This window comes from Dromaius novaehollandiae, chromosome 9 (assembly GCF_036370855.1).
Source record: "Dromaius novaehollandiae isolate bDroNov1 chromosome 9, bDroNov1.hap1, whole genome shotgun sequence".
NCBI classification, from domain to species: domain Eukaryota; kingdom Metazoa; phylum Chordata; class Aves; order Casuariiformes; family Dromaiidae; genus Dromaius; species Dromaius novaehollandiae.
The window spans coordinates 1,200,885-1,221,583 of record NC_088106.1 but is presented as its reverse complement, the minus strand read 5'-3'; the positions used below and the strand labels follow the sequence as shown (position 1 = coordinate 1,221,583).

General features: G+C 44.2%; 2 protein-coding genes across 11 annotated transcripts in view; one reads left to right on the top strand and one right to left on the bottom strand.

Moving 5' to 3' along the window:
• MED12L (mediator complex subunit 12L) overlaps positions 1–20,699 on the bottom strand; it is a 154,434-nt gene that overhangs the window by 108,785 nt on the left and 24,950 nt on the right. For 7 of the 10 annotated variants that reach the window (XM_064516467.1, XM_064516468.1, XM_064516464.1 and 4 more), the window contains 5 exons: positions 11,625–11,756; positions 10,219–10,345; positions 7,544–7,758; positions 6,300–6,404; positions 5,170–5,346 (listed from right to left, as the gene is read on the bottom strand). In XM_064516467.1, coding sequence (XP_064372537.1) covers positions 5,170–5,346; positions 6,300–6,404; positions 7,544–7,758; positions 10,219–10,345; positions 11,625–11,756 — 756 coding nt within the window. The remainder of the gene's footprint in view (positions 1–5,169; positions 5,347–6,299; positions 6,405–7,543; positions 7,759–10,218; positions 10,346–11,624; positions 11,757–20,699) is intronic. The other 3 variants (XM_064516472.1, XM_064516473.1, XM_064516469.1) reach the window with 1 other exon arrangement.
• GPR171 (G protein-coupled receptor 171) lies at positions 594–3,975 on the top strand. The gene is made up of 2 exons (XM_026110046.2): positions 594–996; positions 2,391–3,975. Exon 2 carries the CDS (start codon positions 2,439–2,441, stop codon positions 3,438–3,440), a length of 1,002 nt encoding a protein of 333 aa, XP_025965831.2. The 5' UTR covers positions 594–996; positions 2,391–2,438; the 3' UTR covers positions 3,441–3,975.

Here is a 20,699-nt window from a genome sequence, read left to right as displayed (position 1 = left end):
GAAAACTCCCTATGTACTTCTAAATCTCTAACTGAGGTTGCAACTCTAGGAAAAAAAAGTTCTCTTAAACTTGGAATTTCATGCAGGAATATTCTAGTGAATAAGGACCAACTACAGCAGCAGAATCCTCACATTTCTGTCTCTAATCCCAAGACAGATGCGGAGGGAGGAAAAGGGAGTTTTAGATTTTTAAAAGCCAAAGAAAAGCTACAGGCTGTTGGATGCCCCAGTTTGAGAATCTGGCACTAAGCCGTATCCTGATGAAGTCACAGGGACTATGGGGAAGGGTCCACCATAAACGCCTGGTCACCGTTACAAAAGCAAACACATGATAAACATTTAAACATAAAGCTTTAGGCTTGAGGTTGGCAGAATGTCACTGTCTCCAGGTCTGCTGCTTTAGTTTTTATCACAAGATACCAACAAGTTGAAGGTGTTATTCACTATCCCTATCAGCTCTGATGCAGACAGGCAAAGCAACTCGACTGTTTTCCGTCCACCTCAAATACCACAGCAGCAGTATTTTGCATTACAACAAGGCATTCCACTGGCCGTGTCGTAAAACGCTAAAACGCGTACCTCTCTTCTTCCACAGCTCTTTTCTCCCCTGTCCTCCGTTTCATTCTGCGCCTGAAAAACAGCTCACCACAAAACTAAGTTAAAAGGGGCAGAAGAACATGCAGAAACGGTACCGAGAGCTGCATCTAGTGCGTTTTCAGTCCAGCCCTTAGAAGAAAGAGGATTTGGATTGTTCCATGAACACTTGCATTTTTCTGTCACCTCTCTTTTAGGTACCTTCCACGTGGCTTAGCTATTTGAATGCTGGTTTTAGTTGCGTCAATCAGCACATTTAAAAACCACAGACGCATTTAAAAAAACACCCAATGCAGTAGGAGGAAAGATTAACACATTATTGAGCAATGAGAAAATACTCACTGAGAGACACCAGCCATTAACAGATTAATGCTCAGAAGACCCCAGAGACCAGTGAGAAAGGTATGTGCTTTCGGTATTTATTTCAGTCTATCTCGATCTATGTAAATATACAGCTTAAAATACTAACTGCGCCAAACGCACTGGAAGTCAGGTTCAAATATTGAGCGCAGCCGTTTTCTCTGCCTGCGGCCAGCGTGACTCGCCCGCAGCCGCTGTCTCCTCGGGGGCTCGGACCCGACGTCCCCAGGCTCCGCGCGCCGGGCTGCCCGTCCCCGTCAGAGCAGGCGGCTCCGTGTCGGGCTCCCCGGGACCGGACGGGATGGGACGGCGGCACCGTGCCGGCAGCGCTGCCCTCTCCCCCACCAAGGCTCGGGCAGCTCCGCACGCTCACGGCAAGAGCTGCCACCTGCACAAAGCCAGCTACAGCAGAGAAACTGGTTTTTCCCCCCCTCGCTTTAAATCACTAAGTACCTGCAACCCTTTGTGCTTACATAGATTGTAACACAAGTTTTGTACGTCTGGCTATGCATTTTACAGCAGAAAACAAACGTGGGTGCAATACAGCACTTCTCTTGCATCGTACGCTGAACTTCAGAACCACAGAGCGAAATAAAAAGTAGTCGTAGTTTGATGCTATTCCTAACATAAATCTGTTGTTCCTTATTCCAAGAAATTCTAATAGGAGTTCCTTCTTTCTAGCAAGCGCTCTGTGCAACAGTCTGCTGGCGTAACGCAAAAAACCCTTGGCAGCGGCAGCTAAAAAGTTAAGACTAAAGTTAAAAAACAAAAAACAAAAAAGCACCACTTCTCCTTTTTGCTAAAGCCTAAAACAGGAGGTGAACAAAATAATTTAACAGCTGCTTTTTTCAAAATGTGTTTCTTCTAGAGGCTTCATAAAAATATTCAATTCATTCATCCTCCGTTCAACTTGAAAGAGAGCAGTTTGCAAACGCTTAGGACCGGTCATCTGACATCCCTGCCTATGTGGCTGCCAGTGTTTCACCTTCAAACTCCTCAGATTTTTATAAACTGAGACTGCTATAAACATTAGCCTTTATTATTATATTTAGTTTTAACTGTTCAAGTTAAAGTTTTATTGTGACCATTATTAACTAGTTAATTTAATTGTTATTTAATTATTATTAACTAGTTAATAATGGTTTATCTCAAACAGATCCAAAACTTTAGGCCAAACACACACAGAAATACTGCTTTTGGTGATATAGATTGCTGAGAAACTCTATGCTTTCAACAACAAAACCTAATACATATTCCAAATTTACATATGAACACAAGCCTCTCAAATACCTGTGAAACAGAGTGAATATGGACAAAAATATATATATGTTTCTTTGTGGTTGCATTTTTTCCATGAAATTAGATGAAAAACTCGCACAGAAAATTTTTTTTTCAGGAAAAGTTGATGTCTTGTTTTTGGGTTTTTTTTTTTTTAGGTTCTTGACATCTCCTAGCAGAAAACTAACTTGTACAAGAAATATACAATGCCAAGCAATGTTTCACAATGCAATGTCCATACAGAAATGGAACCTTTTACCTATTTTTACTACTTGATTTTTCTTATGGGATTTATTGGAAGCTGTTTTGCACTATGGGCGTTCACACAAAAAGATCAGAAACAGAAGTGTATGAGCATCTACTTAATTAACCTCCTAACAGCAGACTTTTTGTTGACTTTGGCGTTGCCAGTTAAAATAATTGTTGACCTGGGAGTTGCACCCTGGAAACTGAGAATATTCCACTGCCAAGTCACAGCCTGTTTCATCTACCTGAACATGTATTTATCAATTATATTTTTGGGATTTGTAAGTATGGATCGCTGCCTTCAGCTAAAGCACAGCTACAAGATCTATCGTATTCAAGAGCCCGGGTTTGCCAAGATGCTGTCTGCGGTCGTGTGGACGATGGTTCTCCTGATAACGGTGCCCAACATGGCCATTCCGATCAAAGACATTGAAGAAAGAGCTAACGTGGGATGCATTGATTTCAAAACAAAATTCGGAAGAGACTGGCATGTGTTTACAAATTTCATTTGTATGGCAATATTCCTCAATTTTTCAGCTGTGATACTGGTTTCCAACTTACTTGTTGTTAGGCAGCTGTACCAAAACAAGTACAGCGAGAGCTACGCCAACGTAAGGAAAGCCCTAATCAACATACTGCTGGTAACTGCAGGCTACCTGATGTGTTTTGTGCCCTACCACATCGTTCGTATTCCCTACACTCTGAGCCAAAGCGACACGATAACCAACTGCTACCTGAAACAAACTCTCTTTAAAGCAAAAGAATCGACCCTGCTGTTCGCAGTATCGAACCTCTGCTTTGATCCTATTCTGTATTACCATCTTTCTAAATCATTCAGATTGAAGATTAGCAAGACTTTCACAGCACCGAAAGGGGCAAAGCTTTTCCCAGGTGAAGAGGCAAAGACTGTCACGGCAGAAGAGGCGCACTGCGGGCCGGACCAGGAGACACAGAAGTACTGACTCTAACCCAAATCTGAAGTGTGCACGGATACATGGTATTCCCGGCTGTTGTGCAATTGCGAACATGGCTAACAAGGTCAACAACGTGACTGTTCAATCATAAGCCCCAGCAGAAGGGAAAAACTTGACTAACAGTAAAACTGCTTTATTACACGTTCATACGGTAGGTCTGAACGAGCAGAACACTTGATACTGCCTTTTGGAAACCAGTGATGACCCACCAGGACATCAGCAACACGCTCAGAGACACACAAACACACTCTATAAATATTTATGGATAAATACCTGAACTCACCCTTACTACATAAAATATTGCAGACTCCCTGTATGAAATGACTTGGTGCAATCAAGGAAAGAGATTACTTAATGGCAGGTTCATAAGCTGCAGAGCTTTTCACAGATGCAATTAACCCAAAAACATTTTAAAGGGCATTACTTCTGAAAGTAATTTTAAGCTGCACTGATTAAAAATTATTGTATCTGCTTACATCGCACCTGCAGTTCTCATAAATAAATTTCTCGTTCTTGTCACGTTCCTTTGCCTTTCCTTGTTACTTCAATGAATATGGAAAAAGCTAACAATATACATTATAGGAAATTCAAGCAAATTTTAGAATTAAGATAAAGCATATTGACATCCAGTGTATTTTTTGTCTTACTTCCAAAAAATTAGAAAACAGCAGCTAAGTATTAATTTACTAATTTACGAATACTTTCAAAGACAATGCATGTCTAAAATAGTCAAAGTCAAAATCAAATTTGCACAGGCAAAACCCATGTACCTGGATTAGTTCTAACTGTAAATAAAAAATATTTCAGAAATGTAAAAAGAAGTTACTTTTCCCTAATCCTAAAACAGGCAAATATGAATCGCACTAAGCAAGCATTCAAAACTGTCCTGACTGCTGTCACTGACAGTAGTAGCTCATTCAATATTCTCATAACAACAGATCACCCTCGATAACTCAGAGCTCAAACTTTGTCAAGGAAGGAAGTTAAAAGAAACTTGTCGTTATCACATCCTATTCTCACTTGGACAATTCCTGTATTGATAGGATTTAATATCATTAACAGTTATCATTGTTGTTTCAGAAGAAAATTCTGAAGTAGAGATACATTCCCGTTTCCAGACTTGTTCAGTATTTGGCCCCTTTTCCCAGCGTGGTGGAAATGATGAAAAGCAAAGAGAATGAGGATTTGGGATCTGGAATGCTATTCATGGGGCTTCCTTTAGTTCCCAGGAGTCCCATAGACAAACAGAACAGCAGCAGCAACCAAAACCCATGCCAAGGAGTGGGTGGGAAGAAATAACACCACTCTGTCCCTTACACTTTAGAACTATTTGTTTCTGATATTTTAGTATATTCATTCATTTGTCCAACTACATTATCAAAGTTTCTACTTAACAAACTTTTAGTGGACCCTAGAAGGTGATGTTTTTCATGTGGTGCTTCTTTCCTTACTCTAGTAAGTCACCATGCCTATTACACCTCCCCACGGTTTACCTGCTTTTGATAAAATAACGACCTCCGTACGCCGCGCTAATGCCACTCTACAGCCGTCACCTGCAGCGCACACGGGCAGGAATAACGAACATCATGCGAACTGTTTGCAGTCCTCAGGCAAAGCTCTCACAGCTCTTTGCACAGCGGGACTGAACTTTATTCCTTTAAATACTTTGGCATTACAGCAGTGAGCACACTTAGGCACGCAAGCAGAGTTCACTTACCAGAGGTATAGGGAAATGCGTCGCATACTGCAAATGGCGAAGGAGGTCATAACTGGATGGAAAAATCAGTTCTCTCAGCCTCTCTCTCTTGACAGACTTCTCACTGGTAACCGAAATTCTTCTGTCTAAAGAAGAGTTCACATTCTCGCAAGGCTCCCCAGGCATCGGAGAAAAAATCTAAGTCATGTAAAACAAACATTTAAGATGAGTGTAACCTCAAACTTTCAAAATTCAGCAATTCCATTCAGAGATCAATTTTGTTTTTGCCTACAGTCACTTTAGAAGTATCTGGCTGTTTTCTAAGACAGACAAAGCAAAGGCGATCGGAACCAAGCCTGAAATTTAAGCAGCTAAATATACATTACACATTTGTGTATGTGTATCTCTCCATTGTTATTGTGCAAGTTACAAACCAGCACTATTCGGTCAGGAAAAAAATTACAGTTCAGAGCAGTTTCCACACTTTACATGCTGTTTGACACAGAAACTGTATGATCAGACCGTCCAGTGATTCCGGGGAAGCAATGAGAAGGGTGAAGCATTACAGGCCGGCATGGATATGCTTGAAACCACGGACAAGACAGACGTCGGGCAGGAACAGGGGCCCCAACATCCTGCAAGGGGATCTGCATCGATCGGCCAGGGCACAGGCCGCCCTGGGGATGCAGAAAGAGGACCAGTCCGAAGGAAGCAACTAGGGGATTCAAGAGAAATCCAGCAGCAGGCCAGCAGCAAGGAAAGAGCGGGGGAGACAGGTTTGCAGACCAAGCAGAGACACAGAATAGTCATTTAGGAAGCAAACAGTATCAATTTGGGGTCGCTTTATGTTAAGTAAGTAGCTAAATCTGCATATTCATTCCTGATTAACTGTAATGCGCAGTACTCTGAATATCGGCGGGGGGGATGAAGGGGAGATGGAGAGACAGAGAGAGAGAGAGAAAGAATGATACGCAGAAAAGAGGCAATACACCGACATGGCAAGTGCTACCGAGGCTGGATGCCAAAGGACACGTGCTGGTGAGAGAAGCGAGATGATTCTAGGGACATGGAAAAAAAAAAAAAAGATTTAGTGTAAGCAGCAAGCAGGCACAGGCACTGACGGCATGCAGAAAATCAAAAGTTAAACCTACTGGAAATTCCGAACCAAAATCTGCCTTAAAGTCACTTTTGTCTACATCATCAAAAATATTAGTGGTTCCTGAGTCAATGCCCACATGTTCCATAATGCTATGATCCTAGCAGTCGTCAGAGAGAGAGAAACAAACATCAGTCACATTTTACTGAAGCCTTGTTTAACTGATTCCACATATTTACAGAATAAGAAAAAAACGGATGGTAGGAAGTTTTTAGATATTTAAAGCCTTTATTCACAAAAGGATTTTTCCAGCCTAAATCCACAAAAGGCTAGAGAAGGGCAGGAGCCAAAGGGGAAGATAAAACCTTGCAGTACATCCCTATGTGCAGCTCTGCCCGCAGGGACTCCTGCACAGGAAGTCCTGTGAAACTTCTGCAAACACTCTGTGAAAGCTGCCTCTTGCATCCTCCCAGCACTGACTTGCTATTTTGTCCCATCACAGAAGGCAAATCCTACAAACCTCCTATCTCTTGGGTCAAATTTGGCCATGAGACCTACATAAGAGATATGCAAAAGAAATGAAAAATAAATATGAGCGACGACTTTAGCCGGCCGGCCGTTCCCCGTAGGCTGTGCAGCAGGACAGGCTACGCCACAGCAGAATTACAAATCCGGACCACAGTCGAGAGTGAAGAATCATCATCTTCTTTCACTGCTTCCAGAAAAGTTTAAGAACTGCTCATCCGGTGGAAGACGTGAGACGGCACCTGGATCGTGCATATATGAGTCAGGAGGTCTGGCTTTACGATCTTCAGATTGTGGCTGTTTGCTACACGGAAATACTCGATGGGCTGCGAGCAGACTACCAGGCTGTGAATCACCCATGCTTGCGCAGCGCCAACCTGCTCCGCGCGATGCAGAGCCCACGCAGCTTACTCCAGGCTCCACGCGGACTCCTCCTGCTTAAAGCTATTCTACCGAATTCTTCACTGAAACATATCTGCAAATACGGTTTTTCAGTGGTAAATTTAGAAGGCTATCTTATGCCTTTTTGTTTTTTCTGCATTATTTAGATCGCTGGAGAATTAACAGTTATGGAGAATTAACAGTACTTGCACCAAAACTGCAGTACTCCAAGGTATATACAAGAATGAAGCATAATGGATCTTCTAATCTTATCTGATTTATCTATAGTTTTTTTAATATCATGTCTCAGAAATACTAATGCTTTGGCAAAAAAATCTACCATGAATGAAACAGAATATCAAACATGGGAGAAAAAAAAGCATGAAGTGGTACCTCCAATTTCATATCGTGATCCTTAGAATAGTGCTCGTCCACAGTTTCCCCATTAGGTGAACGCTGTCTAGAGGTTGCGGTGATTGACAAGTCTCCACGCGATATTAAAGTGCACATGTATGCGTCATGGGAGAAAACGTCGTGTCGAATGAACTCAGAAAACAGCAGCACCAAATTCACAAACTCTGTCTTCTCATGGTCACTGTTTGGGTCAGCTATCAAAAAAAAGACACCAACTTAGTCTAATTTCAACACAAATATTTGGTTTTCAGCTATCCAAATTACAACCCCTGCATATTTATTTTAAAGTTTTAAAGGCCTACTAAAAGCATCTCGGGGATCCTGCATAGGTTTCTCCTCTCCACAGAGAGGATTATTTCCCATCCAGTGACACACAACTTGCACAGTTTTGCTTTGCTACCAGTTCGAGGCATCTGATGGCATTCAGACAAGATGGAATTTCAGAGCGTCCTACTCCATACACGTCTGCTCAGGCCGGCACGTGTCGGCAGCAAGTACAGCACTCAAATACTTCCAGAAATAAGGGGGGGGGGGGGGGTGGGAGGAAGAGGACACTGCCTGTGCAAAGAAAAATTGAGTTTATCCTTAAGCTTTGGAGGAAAACAGACCGCCCAGTGATTCCCCTTTCCTCTCAAATTCTGTTTAGTACTAGAGTAAACTTCACTGTCTTTGCTATAATACTTGCTTACTTTTTAAACTTACAAATCATGATTTCACAGTTGATTTCATCACCTTCACGTGCACACGTGCCCACAGACACTTCCAGACTGAGGAATATGCTCATTCTGAACTTCATAAGAGGCTTAAAGGCAACTTATTTTAGCAATTCTTAAGTTCTCAAAGTGTGTTTTTGTTGGTTTCTAATCTCTCTCTCCATTATTCCCTTATTTGTACCATGTTTAGCAGCAAATATCCCATGAGACACTGGAGAAATGAACACATCACAGTAGCCCCTCTCCTTTTTCACCTCAAAGTTTTCATTGCTTCATGAAGTTTTACTCACAAGGGCATTTTAGGGTGAATATATGAGTCAATATTATCACTAATACCTTCTTAACACAAACCATTCTAAAATACTTTCAAAGAACTCAAGATATCTGCATTCCAGACATTCATAATGTAAAAGGATTACTTTATTACAATTTAATATTAAGCTTTATCAGATGAACGTGCTCATGCATATCAGGAAAAAGTTTATTAAAACAAATGCATGTTATTTTAGCAATGACAAGGCAAAGCCTAGAGAAATAAAATATAAAAAAAATTGTTGTTTTCATTGGTCACAACTATATTTAATTTTACTCGTTCTATAACCTAGGAAGGTTTGCAACATTGCAACTAACAGAAATTAGCTCTATACCACAACTACTCTACTGGGCAACAAAACCTTGAGCTACAGAACTACCACTAATCCAAACATATTTAAAAGCAAATTATGCTGTATAAATTCAAATTAGTTCAATATATAATACTATTTCTATATACGATTGCCACTTGCTGTCAAACTAGCAGGCAATTTACAGATAACAGTTAGGCCTATTTCAATCTTTGCTGCATACATGGTAAATAGGTCCATTCTAATTTTCACCCTAACCCATTCTTTCGGTATTTTTTAGAATTCTCATTCTACTGGAGTACAAAAGCTATAGCAGCATGCCCAAGCAAACACCAGCTCAAAGACGGAACTTCTTCTCTGCAGACCTTCAAGTCCAATATTCACTCTGAACTATCCACCACCATCTGCCCCCCGCAACGGGGGATGCACAGACGGGATGCAGTGCGAATGCGTCTGCCCTCCTCCGAAAGGCAGTGATTACATACTTCTCATTCTTGGAGACATAGAAGCTCAACCACTGTAAAAACAACGCACAGAAAACTATTCCAAAGTTGGAAAATGCCACAGAGTATTTCAAGCAAGGAAAACATTCCCCAGCTAGTCTCCCTACTCTGTCTGGCAGAACTGCCCAAGGACAATACCATATAGAAAACAAGGAAATCAGACACACCAGTCTAAAGAACAAGTATTTTGGATGGTTTAGTAAAACCAGGGTCACTACTAACCCAAAAAACAGAGCAGAGTCCATATTTTAAAGTCTCCTTTTTGAACATTGAGGGGTTTTGGTGTCACATTTCAAACCAGATAAAATCTGCTTCTACCTAAAGGGCACTAGATTAAAAAATGCACTAACTTGCAGTACCATAGATATCAGAAACGAGTTTCACTAGACTAACACATTTCATAGAGCAACCAAAACTGGACAAAGATCATTTTTTCAATCTACCTATTCATAGGATGACAATTTTCAACTTTAACACTTGTATGCAAGTCTGTCATTTTGAATGTGCATGTGTCAAAAAGGTGTTTGATGTTATAGAGGCCTAAGAACACAGGTACTTTTCTCAAAGCCTGTTACAAATCAAACAGAAATAAAGGTAGTTTCTGCCAACTTTCCTTTGGTGAAAAAAAAAAGAAAAAGATACAGGAAGATCCTATTACAAGGCAGGAAATTTCGAAAGCACGTACATACGAAAGCAGAGGAAATCATCATGGAAACTGAGCCAGAAACACTTGCTACAAAACCAAAACAGCAGCAGCCCAACAGGAGACTAGTTTTTTCTGACCAACTTTGGAACACAAATTAGTTAATACTCACATAACGAGGGAGCTTGTGTATCTAAAAACCTTAGCAGGACATTCTGGAAAACAGGAAGACTGGAACCTGTCAGAGAGGCGGATGATAGAGACTCCTTTTCATCCAGGACTTCAGATTCACCACATCTCTAAAGAGTTGGGGGGAGGGAGGAAAAAAAGCATATATCTGCTCATAAATATACATAATATTCACACAGTTTGCACCTGATGCAGTTCTATGTGTGATCGTTTCCCCTCCCAATAAAATCTAGACTTGTTCTAGAATCACGTTTTCCTGTCGTTGCTAAATTCAATTATTTCTAAGATATTTTATTTAAGCACTTTTGATTACTTATCAAAAAGGAAAGTCCAAGGCATGTACCATCGTCTGCAATGACATGGTTTATATAAAAGTAAAATTTAAGGACACAGAACTTCCAGAATCAATGTAAAGACAAAAAGCAACTCATCTTGCTTGCATGAATTACACTAAAAGCACAACGCAGCATCTCTGCCCGAAACGGCTTGCAGCGGGACCGAGGCGGACGCAGCACTGCGAGCCGCCTTCCCCTGCTCGGTGGTTTGTGGCGAGGGGAGGACGCGGCAGAGCAAAGCGAAAGCCCGTCGCCCCGTCACGCTATCTGCGAGCAGCACCGCGGTGGTCCACGAGCAGCCGGGCTCCACGGGCTCCCTGCCAGCCCCGGCCGGCCGAGCTGCCTCCCGGCGCCGCATCGCTCCAGGCAGCCCTGCACCATGGCGAGCACTACGCTGGTTCGATCCTTGGTGCAGGGCATGCTTAGTGTTACAAACATTTCAAGGGAAAGCATGTGCAAAAGAGGAAAGTGCAGGGACGCGGCCATCAGCTTACGTAAACGGGAGCAATATCGTTTACCACGACAGACGGACAAAAGCAACCAGAGCGCTTTGCCCCTCCACCGAAACGTTTCCATCACTCTCCTGGAAACAAAGGCAATATAACGGAACGCAAGGCTAGGATTTGCATTCAGGTTTTGCCTCAGCACGGACGCCAGGTTTGAGAGCTTTCCCAGAGCCTCCCCTGCGGAGCGCAGCCGCCGACCGCCGAATCCCAGGGGACCGGCCGGGTCCGCACGCCTCCTGCCCAGCCGCAGGGCCACAGACTCGTTGGGACAGCGGGCTCGCAGGAGGAAACCACTGCACACAGGCAGACGTAAACACAGCTAACAAACCCGTCCAAATTAGGCTGCGATTTCCTCTTAAGCAGAACGCCTTTTCACGTAGAATGAGAGCTTAAACTGTGTATTGATGACAAAATCCCTAGTGCTCCAAATGCAGTTAAACTTCTTTGTTTTGTTCTATTAAGGGTGGAGGTTACAGCGAGGTTTCCTTAGAAGCTACTCGCTTTCCAAGCGTACTGTTCACACTGCTCTGCAAGCAGAGAGAACTTACTTCTGCTTCGATCTCTGCTTGCCTCTTCTCCAGGAGCTTGGCCACTGCCATGGCCCGGTGCTTACCGGACCGCTTACAGCTCACGGCCCATTCGCAGAGCAGCATTACCACGGCTTCGTCGTTCGGGGCTACCTGTGCGGTGGAGAACAGAGAAAACCACTTTACCTGCACAGCAAACAAACCTACTTCTGAGCAAACCGCTTTCAGCAGCCAATGTTCTGGCTGTTGGAAAACAAAAGCTGTGCGGTAACAGGCCAGAAACAGCTAACACAGCTTCTGCCTTTTGCTCCTAACTAATGACAGATGTTCTGTTCTTAACTCCTGACAGATGCATGCTTATGTTTTCTCCTTAAGGGTTTCTGATGAAGTATAATCTGCAAGCCAAAGAGGGAACTCTCAGGTTCCCCACACTGCTAATATTCAAACCAAATGCAAAGTTTTCCTTTACCATAATGTTGTTTTACAAAAAAGGAAAGGGAGGCCTGCTTTATGAGCAAGAGAAAAAGAGAAAAGCCCAGCGCACACACACCCTCTCAACAAAATTAACCATACAGAATTTACGCTTTCCTTACATTGCTTCAGACCTACTCAATCTGTTACTCCTGCTGAAACTGCTTCCAGGCCATTATTTGCCTCCCATTGGCTCATTAAAAGAAAGCGATTCAAGAAGTGAGGATTCTGTCAAACAGCCAAGATCAAAAAAGCTCCCAGCAAAGATGATTTATTTCTGACCTGTGTGCCTAAACACAAACATTAAAAAACCAAAGTTTATGACTTCAGAAAATCCATATTTGCTAAGCAGCAGCAATGGAGTATAGTATGCTTGTATCTAATGAGCACTTCCCATATCTCTGTTTCCACTAGCCATCCACATTTTGGAAGTATTTTTTCTGATGTGCTACTGCATTGGATCTGCTGCACTTCCTCGCTCCTGCCCAAGCCGGTCACCATCCCCAAACACTTTAACTGAGGAAATATCTGCATGCCAATTGAATAGATGTGATTTTTCTTCTTTCTCTTAGACCAACACAACAAATCATAAAAGAAGGACAAAACAATTAATTTTCCACATGAGAGAAATGGGGTGTTCTTCCCTCATGGAATAGGCTCACTAGAAAAACACTGCCTGTATGCCAGCATATATGCAAGTTTACATACGTACGCACACGTATACAAACACTTCCTTCAGATAGCATCTACGATGGTCTCAGCCAAGAATATCAGTCTGTTACTCAACTCTGCTCTGAGCTGAACTCAACTACACTTAGAGCTGAAAAGCAAAAACAGCAAAATCTGGCACTACGAGATCTAACCACTTCCACTGCGCGAGCAAACAGTAGCTTGCATTTAAGCCCTACAAACATAAATGCAACACAAACCTAGGACCAACGTAAAACTCCGGTTACCATACCTGACAACAAATACAAACAAAATTAAAGCCAATTTCCCTTGCTACTGTTTTCATTTGCTACCAGGCTGTCTGTACTTCCCCTGATCTATTGCACAGCATCGCTATAGGGTCTAATTAAAGGGACACAAGGCTTCAATCACACCCCCAGTCGCCTGGACATACCTACCCAGGCATGTTTCTCCCAGAGATCCCAGGGGTTGTGTTTAATTTGTTCACAAAACTCATTAAGAATGACTGCAGTGGAAACTAAATAACGTCGTTATCGATATCAGATTGCACATCTAGAGTTTTAGACATTAAGCCAGCAATAATTACATATCCTATTTTTTTGACTAAAAACTGCGTAACTGACCTGATTTATTTGATAGCCAGAACAAAGAGAAGCAAAACACAGGGCAAGTTGACCCTGCTTTGCTAGAGTTGGAAGTTATTTCACTTACTTCAAGAAATGCTATAAATTCTTAATTTTGAATAATGCAGAAATGCATAATTCTGTGTTAAAATCATCATAACAAAAGGGATAAATAAAGGATAGGTGTTTGTGCACTTCACAGGAAAGTTGCATGAAGTTACCCTGCTCAGGAGAGCATCGAGATCTACGTAAATTAACTACAGATTAATTCCTTGCCTGTTCTTCCTGAACTTCAGAAAAGTTCACAGAATGACTAACCCATTTCAAGCAGCTTATTTTTTTTAATGTAGAATTAAGACAACCAGAAGAGACAGCTCTGCAGCTCAGAAAAATGCAGACAGTTGATCTGAGTCAAGTTATCACCGTGCAACTTCTTAGTGCAAAAATAAGTCTCAATTCTACATCTACAAAAAAGCAGAACTGCATTTTCAGAGATGTAGAATCAAGCCCCACCACAAATCAAATGCTTACCAGTGATTATGCACCTTAAAAGAGTGCTGATTCTGCAGTTTTGTGTATATGCAGAACAATCTCTTCTGAAGGAAAAAAAGATACCATAATTATTTGAAACAACAAGATGTTTCTGCATCTCAGAATTGAAATCGCACAACTTATGTGGAACTGAGTTTGCTTCTCAGAAGCTGGCATGCACAGCAATTAAAAAAAACACACAGCTGACAGAAAACACACTAGTTATTTACACCCCTCTCCTTCAGACTTCTGCTCTGCCAGGTGCCACCACCAGAACCATTACAGCATACAAACCTAAGCACGCACCGGGCTTTTGGAGCGCAGGGGCCTTGCAGCGCATGGCAGCCGAGGACAGAAAGTGGAAGTGCCTAGCAATCGAAACCTTTATTTTGCTTTCCACTGAAAATAACGGCTGTTTTAAAGCTGTATTTCCTATATGTGCCTATGGAGTATGCACGCGATATAGAAAATTACCAAACACCCCTGCAGAAAGCAAGCACGCGCGGCAGTGCTGCTCCACGGAGGGGGAGCACCGGCCGCGACGCCAGCCAGCACACGCCGGGCCGCTCCGTGGCACAGCGGCTCTGTGCACGGCTTCCTTCCTCCCGATGCCATCTCACCATCGCGGCACCTCGTCATTTCCGTCCCTCGGATGCGCCAAGCGTTTACGTGAACGTGCTAATAATACAGTTACGTAAAACCTCTTAAACTCTACAGACGGGAGATCCAAAATTAGACAGATCCACAGCCTGATGATGCTGTAGCCTGGGAAAGTGCAGATCACGCTTCAGACGGCTTGAACTATTGCCTTCAAGGTTAGTATTAAAATCACATTTGTACCCTTAAAATTTCAGGGGCAGGAAACGATAGGATCGATTCATATGTTACTTAACGACTACGTTCACAGGGACGACAAGACGTGACACGCTAGACGCCACGCAGGGCAGATGTGCCTGGACAGGGATGACGATTCCTCCAGGCTGTGGGAAGCTCTAACGGACATGGCCCCTCCTCCGAAATTCCCAAATCTTACAGAAGTTCCAAGAAAAACACTGAGGAGGTATCGGATGGGACAGTTACCCGAACACTGAGGAGGTATCGGACGGGACAGTTACCCACAGCTACCGGCAGCACGCACTCTCAAGGCAAGACTTGCACGAGCTAAGACATCGCACTCGCAACATTCACTGTTTTGGTATGACCCAAAATAGCTGCAACTTTCTGAAAGTCGAACACCAAAGGCCCCATCGCCGCCAGTCCGTAAGCAGACTTTCCACGCCAGCCGTAGACGCCGTTGGGGCAGCTGGACCGCAGAACTCGTCTTTGTGCGACCGCGGCAGGACGGGCACAGCGGCGGGCTCAGCTCAGACCACGGAGCGGAGGAAACCCCCGGCCTCCCGCGCCCCGGCCGAGCCTCTCGAGCGGCAGCTCGGTGCATGACTCACCGCAACCGGGGAAGGCCCGCGTCACCCGCAACGTCACCTCGGAGATGCCCTGCATCCCGATGCAGCCGAGGGGCCGTGCCGCGCGCCCGCCGAGCCGGGATGCCCCAGGGCGGGCAGCTTCGGGGCACCGCGTCGCGTCCTGCCCGCGCGACCCACCGCTCCGCTGCCAGGCCTCCCCTCCGAGAGCTCCTCTTGGAAAACCGCTCCTCCAACCCAAAACTCATCCCTGGGCCTCGGGCTAGAAACGGCACCCGGAAGGGTGCTCCGCCTACCCCGGGACACACGGCTGTGCTTTGGGTTAAACAGGGAGGAAAAGCTTGCAACAAATATGCACTTACGCCCGTGGAGGACTTAAGTTCTATATACACACACATATATATATATTTATACCTACACTTTTTTAATTTTTTATTTTTTTTTATATATATACACACACACACACACACATATATATACATATATATACACATACATGGACATTCCTGTTATTTTCAAACCAGGAAGGAACTAAAAACGTATTCAGTGGACTTTTTCAACAAATCCGAGCAGGTACTCTTTGTAAGGCAAGTCTGTTCCCAGAAAGTGAATGTGTCCTTAACTCCTGATAAGGTTTAACTAAAAAAAAAAAAAAGCCTGATTGCTTGCTAGTATGTTCAAACACAGTTCAAAAGACAGAGCTTGTTATTTTGTTTTCAATGTTAAAGAATTTTATCATTTGAGCATGTTTCCTTTAAATACTAACAAGGCTTAGGTTTTTTCTTTTTTTAAAGAAAGGCTAGCTAAATAAATGTGGAATCACAATTCCAGTTACCACATTCAAATAAACTCTTCAGTGAAATAAAATTAATATTTTTTAATTAAACTCCAGCCCTACTTTCTAAGGAACAATAAAAGGTTTCCAGAAGCAGCATTTTTATTAAATAAGACGAAGGAGGGGTATGATATAACAGCTTTCGGTAGTACAACTTGCCCTTCTGAAGTAGAAAGGCACAAACGAGTCATGAATTTTTTTTCTATCAGCCTTCAGAAAAGCTCTCATATATTATTAACCAAACTGATTAACTTTGAGCATTTAGTGCAAGTCTTCAGAAGACATGATTAGTGATATCACAACGATTTAATGCCATACTGCACCGGCTTTCTGCACTGGTCCTGTCACAATCGTCCTTGGGATCTTGCCAGCAGACCGTGACCTTATTTAAACAGCTGATTTCCTCAAAGGACATTTTAACTGCATCACTCCTCCCTTCTCCCCCGTACTGGATACCGAGATTTCCAGGTCCCTTTTCGCTGCTTTGACAAACCCGCTCCCTCTACCGTCCGTCTGGCCTCATGCATCCTGCCCCAGCGCTGCTCCGCCGCCGAGGGTCACATCCACCCCATCCCGCTTCCTCCTTCCACTCCTGCCTCCGGGGACGGAGGCTCGCCACCCTCGAGCATGGCACAGCAAGGCAGAACGGGGAAGGAGGGAAAACCAGAGCCAGGAACGAGGGCAGTACCGGCTTTTTGTAGGAAAATGGGCCCGTGCGCAGCCTGCAAACGCATGGGTGAGAAACCCAAGTAGAGGCAGATTACTAGCTCCACTCTCAGACATGAGGCCACGACAACTCATTCTGTTTGAAAACATAGCTGCATATTCTTAGAAAAGGAACTCTCGATGTGTATTAGTCTCTTTGGAAAAGCTGTCCAATAAGGGGTTTGTTTTGTTTTTTTTAGAAAACAAACTAAATGCAGTGAACCTAGCAGTCCAAAATAAAACAATGGTATATGAAGAAATGCCTCTGATGGCAACCAGAGAGGGACAGTCCTCACAGCGTGATGGGCAATCCTAAATATAGACACCACAGCACTATCAACAGCTCAAAGACAAATCTCTTTGAGTACAACTTGCATATTTGCTTTAAATAATGAGACCAGGTTCAACAAAATATTAACCACTGCTTTGAAGTTGGCTAATTTAAAATGCAAACCCAAAAACCACATGCTTAAAAAAAGACAGTTACTTAAGTCACTAGATATTTTTTTCCCTTACAGGAGAGATTTTGTATTTTCAACTTCCTTAGATACATAGGCGAGCAGAAATCTGATACTGGATTTACTGAAACAAAAAAGCGTGAAAACACCCACACAGACAAGCTTCACATAACTACGCAATTCAAGTAATTGAACTAACACTGACAGCATTATTGAGAGTATTATATGTTTGCTTGTATTTGCTCTATTTTCTCAATGCTTGTTGAAATAGACTGCAACCCTGCAAATATTTAAATTCATTTTACTTTGCTCATCTTGTCTCCCGTAGCTCCTCATGTATCCCTGCATATTTAGATTTAGGGCCCTTAGGCAGTAAGAAATTACTCATTAAATTGTAGCTTACTGAACTAAAAAGGTACCATTAGACCGCCTTTCCCACCAACAGTTTTTTTTTTTGTTTCATTTCCAGTGAAGTGATCTCGGAAAGACAAATATTAACTCGCTGCATTTGTATCAAGTGCTATTCGTGAGAACCGAGTTTAAACAACAGGACTTTTTCAGTCTAAAAAAAAATGCGTAACAGCTCTTGGCATCAGAAGAATTCAGCTGGACTTCAAGGACATGAGAAGCAAGGTCTCTCAAATAGGAGTCCAGAGATCTACATTTTAAAACCAATCCAAGTGCACTGCATATCCATGAAGTTTCAGGGTCATACATAATGATTCCAAGTAAATCCAATGCAAGTCCTTAAAAATCAAGTACTCTCTCTTTTCGTCCACTTATTACTGCGTAGTAGCTAGAAAATACCAATACGGAGTTTCATTTACTAGGTATTCCCCCGCTGCTGAGGTATAGTTTGAGCTATACTTACACGAGTTATATTTTTCTGCACAGGAGACTGACAACTCAAAAAGACTACCCAGCTGTCTTCTAATGAAATAAATGGGGAGGGGGGAGACCCACACGCAAAGAAAACCTTCCTCCCCAAGTCCCTTCCTTAGCCATACCTGCAAAAGATTAGGGCAGACAACAAAAACCAGGTAGACTAAAAGTTGGGTGAGGGCTGAGTTTTTCCAGTGCAGCAGGAAGCTGAGAGCTGACCTCGATGGGGCAGTTTTCACACGCATTACCAAAAACCCGCCGTTGCATTCTCTAGCTCGTACGCGATGAAACACCGTTCTGGGAGCTCTATCTGCTGCACAAACGGACACAAACCTTTAGAGAGGATGATGTTCAAAAGGGGGAGGAGAGGAATTACAGGTGTTCCAGCTGTAATTAATTTCAAATTTGGGCAAGCGTAGCACAATTTTATTCCTATGTAAAACTGTATGGCAGAAATTAGAACTGTTTGCTGAGTTTAATTATTTATGATACTTGCACAGTAACATCCACAGAAATGATTCAGCTAACCATTTTGGGGCTGTGTGCAAGGGACGGATTTTTGTCAGCTAACGTCAGATGGAAAATACCTGCGGCTATAAACATCAGAGCATTAAAGCCAGGAGTTTTCTCTGCAGTGCTATCAAATAAAAGCAGATTTACCAGGTCCTGTCACATCATAGATTTCTAGATCTCAAATCACCTTACCAGCTAAATCTATGAAGAAACTCTATACAAGTCATTGAAGCTGAACGAGAAACAAAAGGTCCTTTGCATTACTCACTATGCATATGGCCACATTCATAATGTGATGCAATTCTTAACGTATTAACTGTGATACTGTGATTTTTATTGTCTATATGTTCATGCCAAAAGAGTTCAATATTTGTTATTATCAGTTAAAAAGCCGAGCACGGACAGATGCAATGAATGTTACGTTTTGGTTTGTACGCAGAGCCTGACAGTGTCCTGGGCTCGCAACGGGAGGAACGCTGCCACAGAAGAGCGCCCAGGCCGTCATCCATCCGCCGCCCAGGCTCAGGACAAGCTATTCCTATGTGACCACGCAGGGAGAGTCAGAAGCTGAACTCTGTTCTTGTCTGCTTTTTAAAACCCACCTAATAACGCAGCACTGGTGCTCCTCCATGCTCGAAATCTTCCCCAGGTCACCAGAGAAGCGCTGGATTCTCCTCCCACTCCTGTGGCCTCCCTCAGGCAGGTCGGAGATGAAGGGTTTGTCCTGGGTACGCTCAAACGCAGACTGAAGATCACATCTCGCACACCTCCAGTGCACCACCTTTGTCGCACGCGGGACAACGCTCCGCGCCCCAGCCCTGCTCGGCCCACGCCGTCCATCTCCCCTACGTCCTACGCAAACTCAACACGGATGCAGCACAGCCCCTCGCTCCCCCATTTCCCTCCCTCGCGCTCCATCCCTGATGCGCCCTCCGCAGCGCTCCCTCCGCGGGTCCCCTCGGTCACCTCCCGCAGTCCTGGCCCCGTCTCACCACATCATCCTGCCCTTCCCAGTTCTCCCTCAGCTCTTCAAGTCCCAAGGCCTGCTTAACCCTCTCCCAAAACCCTCACCTGAGGGGCCGGGAGGGGCCGCCCAGGGCACCCTCGGGGCACGCAGGGCCAGCTCCTTGCAGGAGGTGTCCTGGCCAGGGTGCCCGGCCCCCCGCCAGCCTCCACCCCTGCCCTGCCCTGCCCCTCCTGCTCCTGCTCCGACACCTACCCGTCATCAAGCACACGTTACAACACTTCCAAAGAAAACAGGGAGAACGAAAGCACCGCTCCCGCGCGCGCGCGCTGCGCTGGCATCATCCGAAGCCTTCACAACACCAACAGCAAATAAGCTCCGAACACGCTGCAGCGGGTTCGCGTCGCAAGGCGGGTAGCAGAGAGCTGTCCCTCCAACCGCATTTTGCTTTGAAGAGTTGTGTCGGTGGGCAGACATCCTAGTGACGGGCGCTTTGCTTACTAAACAAAAGCAAACGAAAGCCTTTGCAGGCTCGCACGAATTACCAGCTAGAAACAGCCTGTGGGAGCTCACAACGTGTGAGACAAAAAACAAGGGAAGGAAATGGAGAAAACCCCCACACGCACAGAGCACTGAACACTTCAGCCGAGATGGTGCCAAGGCGCGGAAGGCGCCGGGACGGGGGGACACACCGTCCCCGCAGTCGGCTCCCCGGGCGCCCCGAGGTGCCCGACCTCCCGGTGCCCCCAGCGGCTCGGCGGCCCCCTCCGCCGCCCCGGGCCGCTGAGGAACGGCTGAAACTCTACGCGTTAGGTTTTCCTCTCCGAGGAGGCGTGCATCTCCTCTTCCGCTGCCCCTACACCGAATGTCCCATGACTGCCATGCCGTGCAAACATCAGGCAATCACCGCCGACATGCGATAACGCGTTATTACTGCTCAGCAGTCTTCACCTCAGAGTAAAACCGTCATGCCATTAGAAGGTAAGTTAACCAGACAGACCTT